Source organism: Austrofundulus limnaeus, unplaced genomic scaffold (genome assembly GCF_001266775.1).
Source record: "Austrofundulus limnaeus strain Quisiro unplaced genomic scaffold, Austrofundulus_limnaeus-1.0 Scaffold30, whole genome shotgun sequence".
Lineage (NCBI taxonomy): Eukaryota > Metazoa > Chordata > Actinopteri > Cyprinodontiformes > Rivulidae > Austrofundulus > Austrofundulus limnaeus.
The window spans coordinates 1,342,657-1,347,139 of NW_013952432.1; the positions used below are offsets into that span (position 1 = coordinate 1,342,657).

The window sequence follows — 4,483 nt, forward strand, 5'->3', positions numbered from 1 at the left end:
TATATATATGTATCACAAATAAAATTAAATGAAAGTCAGCAGAGAGAAGAAAAAATATCTTATATCTGCCCCTTTTTCCCAAGAATAAGTTCATATAACAAAAAAAATCTGTTATTAACAAAACAAAAGACAAGAACATCTAATTTCTCTAGAACAACAATTTATAAAGCTACATATTATACTGTTCCTTATTTCTTTAACAATCCAACTTTTATCATTTTCTTAAATGTACACAATGATCCTGCATTTTTTACATCACTCCCCAAATTATTTCATTTTAAATGAGTTCTGCAGCAGTAAAATTTACGAATATGTGTTTAAAACCTGTCAGTTTTATTRTTAAACACTCGCCACTCTTATTTAGAAGCTGTTGTGCCAATCAGATAAATGTTTTATATTAAAAATATATTCCTATCAGTATTTATTGTCATGTTTTTCATTGTTATTATAAACAACATGTTCAGAGTGGAAGTGGAAATAATATTTTTATGATTTTATTTAATTTATTTTTTTGTTTGTTATCCGATCAGATATGGAGCAGCCAACATGGCAGCAGTTAAACCCATGATGCAGCAGCAGCAGCCGGGCGGAGCCAAACCAAACACCTCCTACAACAACAACAACGGGCGAGTCACAGCTCCCAGCATGCAACAGGAGCAGAGCATCACACAGGTGACAGCAAAAAAACAAAACTTTTCATTCCCTTCTTCATTTAAAATCTCAATATGTCTTTTTTTAGCGTTATACAAATACCAAATGAGACAGAAAAGGCATCATTTATTAATTTATAATAACATTTGAAAGTTTTTGATTGACCTCTTTTATCAAAATAAAAGTTTTAATTGGCACAACTTTGTGTTTAAAAAAAAAACACCACATGTGACATAATTTCAAAAGGGTGTTTTTATCATTCAKATTGGGATTAGTACAAAAAAWMYAWTTMGYAWTMYAWTTAWTWYGMWKRMMWAWMGAGAAAAATCTCAAAGGGCTTTTGGTTAATTCAAAATGTGTTAAGCTTGATTTATTGAGCAAATGATATGTTTTAAACTGACAGGAGAACCTGCTTTTTTCACTATTTATCAAAAAAAATAAATTTGATTTTTTTTTACTTTATTTGTTGTCGCTGCTCTATTAGGTACACTATTTCAAATGGAAATTGTCATTTTATGGAAAAGCAAACAGTGAGTTCCAACATGCTTCTGTTAACCCAGTTATTTCTTGCTGATGCTGGCAGGTCCAAGGAGTGGTGCACGGTGTCACAACAGAGGAGTGTAAGTCTGCTCTGCAGAGTCACAACTGGAGCATCCCTCAGGCTGTTAATTACTTAAAGGTAACACATCTTATTTTTTATTTATTTATTTAAAAAAGCAAATACCCCCATGAGGTGAAACACGTTTTCTCCCAGTGTTCGATGCATTTTAGTTTTGTAGTGCAGCATGAAAGAGAGTTTCAAAGTGAGCAGCAGCTTTAAATACTCCCCTCTCTCWCACACACGTCCCACCGCCACCGTCTGCATTACAGGTGGAGCAGCTGTTTCGCTTGGGGCTGCGTTCGCGAGCAGAGTGTGAGGAGCTACTGCAGAGCCACCAGTGGAACCTGGAGCAGGCCAGCTCGGTCATGTTGGACACATACGGACCACATCTCAGCAGGTAATTTACAGTCGGCTGAGAGGACAAGCAGAAACAGGGAAGAATGCAAAGTTTAACATCTGTTTGCCCAAACCAGCGATCCTTCTGAAGTTTTTCTCCAACACAAACAGTAATCTTACACTTCTGTCATCGTCCCGTCACTCTGCTGCTCTTCTTATGTTTAATGCCTGGTTCATACTCAAGAAAAAGTGCCAGAGTTGTGCCTCGTTGTTGTGCTTCTGGGACGACATTTGACCATTTTTAGTAATAAAGATATTTGACAGTTAATCATAAGTTGTTTTCATCCTCATTCACAAACAACCATTTAAGGTTTTTAATGAGTATGTATCTTTTTCTTTGCTGTTTAATATTTTTATATGAAGACATTACTTATATAAAATAATAATAGCAAAACCTCGTGTGGCTCTTGCAGTAATGCTGTACGTGACCTTGCCTTTTTTTTTAGACTTTTGTGCAAAACTTGAAAATGTGTTTTTAAAAGTGACTCAAAAGCAGCAATAATTTGCAGGGACTAAAGATAAACTTATAAATGGCACAATTTATTATAGCTTCAGGAGCTAGAATAGCTGTTACTGAGACAAATTTACACAAAAAAAAAGAGTTCCTGTCAAAATAATAATTGGAAATAACACATTTTTGTCCGCTTTCTCAGTTGGACAAAACAGCTGAACAGTTTTTTTTTTAACTGAACAGCAATTTTTATTGATGTATTTGAAAATAAAAGGTATGCCTGCTTTTAACATGAAAATATTATCGATGCCATAAAAGCAGTGACATCACAATGAAATGCTGATGAAACTCTTCTTGTGGAAACAGGAAGARGCACTGAAGGCCAATCAGCCGAGTTCCTGATCTTATCTGGATCGGCGGCACAAACCTTCCTGGACGACTCATCACTCTGTGAACTCCAGATGCGTTCTGATGGGAAGGAGGTCGATGGGAGGCAGTTTGAGCTCCTCGTACTGTGAAAAAAAACAAAACCTGCTACCACCCGTCACACGCATGCTCATTATAAGCTAACTGAGCTGCGCTGTAGATGTTTACTTGAACAGTCGCTAGTTACGCGTACGTTATGTTTGAGTTGGTTGCGAGTGTGTGTGTGTGTGTGTGTGTGTGTGCAGGCTTGCATGTGTAAAAGACTATGCCTTCTAGTTGTTACTGCAGTGATATAAAACCTGAGGAGTTTCAGGTAAGGTATGGTTGTACTGTTACATAAAGTGTACAGATAATACTGTATATAAATGCTTTATTCTGTATGATGAAACGTGTGAACTGCTGGTCAGTGAAAGTGGTCTTTATATACTGAATAAGTCTGTTATTATTTATGTATTATTTTAATTTTTTGTTTGCAAATTCGAAAGTCTAACATCCTACATTATGTCGGATTTTACTAGCATGTCTTTTTTTTGTTGTTTACTGACACATTACAGCCACTCACTGATTAATACCTCATAAAGTCCTTTTAAGGTCCACTAGAGGTAAAATACTGGAAAGTTGTTCTAAACAGCAGAAATGTGAAATAATGACTGAAGAATTGTGTTTCTCATGGATAAATACAGGGTATTTTTTTTCTACAAATGTCTTATTTAATGCAGCTTGTAGTATTTGTTGTCAGGACATTACTGTATAATTATACAGAAGCTGAAAAGCTTTCTGTTGCAAGCGGCTTATGTGTGCGTGCAGATATTGATATTTAAACTTCAAATACTGCGTGTCCTCTTTTGTTTTTAGAACACTGTCAGTCACAATATGTCAGTTTTTTCCTCCAAAACAAACACACAAGGAACATTTCAGAATGACGCTGCGGTTAATGTTGTGAGTATCATTCTTTACTCTCAACGCTCAGCTGTAACCTCTTGTGCTACTGTTTGTATGATGCTCACTGCATTACATTATTTAAGGAAGCTTCAACATACAAAGATGACCCTGTTTTGTTTTCAATAAATGGGAATTCTCATGAAAAAAAAATAATTTGTTTTAGATGTTTGATTCAAATAAAACATTTTAGAAGATTATGGTCACGATATCAATGTGAGAAGCAGTGATTTTACAATATGGTTTAAAAAGTAAATAAAGCATATGCATTATTAATTTATTGTTGCTTTATTGTCTTTTTGGCATTAGGGATTTTACTGAAGACTTCAACACAAAACACCACACACACATTTACGTTCTGTGGAGCCACTTTTTTGGTATTTAATACTTTGAGGCTTCATAGCTCAGGTCAACTGGAAACAAGTAAGCAAGAGTCTCGTCTCTTAATGGAAGTCTTGTCTCTGCTTTGTCGGGGACCCCCCCCCCCCCCCCACACACACACACACACGTCTCACCCTGGTAGCTCACACCTCAGCTCACTCCCTAAATTGAATTCTGAGGTTGGATGGCTCCGTGTGATCCCTGGACAGCAGCCGGACTCAGATGCTGCTCTTCTCTGCTACATCAGGAAGCACTTTGTCACTCTGAGTGATGATCCATGCCACACACACACACAAACACACACACACAAACACACACACACACACAAGTTTGCACAGCTATCCAATAGGGGACATTCCATTGACTTCCATTACATTTCTACAGCCTAACCCTGACCACAAACTCTAAGGCTAACCTCACAGGTTACCTGACCCTAAAATTAGCCTAAACTCAATTCACACCTTGGTCCTAAACTCAACCCCCACACCCAAAATAGCCTCCGAAGTTGTGGGGCCCAAGGAGCACCCGGTCCCCACGAAGCTGCATTTTCCTTAAAAATGGGCCCCACGATGTAAGAAAATCAAGGCCACACACACACACACACACACAAACACACACACACAAACACACACACACAA

General features: G+C 37.2%; 1 protein-coding gene across 1 annotated transcript in view; it reads left to right on the forward strand.

Moving 5' to 3' along the window:
- The window catches only part of tnk2a (tyrosine kinase, non-receptor, 2a), an 18,561-nt gene extending 14,821 nt beyond the window's left edge, over window positions 1-3,740 (forward strand). Inside the window, exons 17-20 of the mRNA XM_014005381.1 lie at window positions 531-672; window positions 1,235-1,330; window positions 1,522-1,649; window positions 2,466-3,740. Of these exons, the coding sequence (XP_013860835.1) occupies window positions 531-672; window positions 1,235-1,330; window positions 1,522-1,649; window positions 2,466-2,478 (379 nt within the window). The 3' untranslated portion in view covers window positions 2,479-3,740. The remainder of the gene's footprint in view (window positions 1-530; window positions 673-1,234; window positions 1,331-1,521; window positions 1,650-2,465) is intronic.
- Window positions 3,741-4,483: the final 743 nt, after the last annotated feature.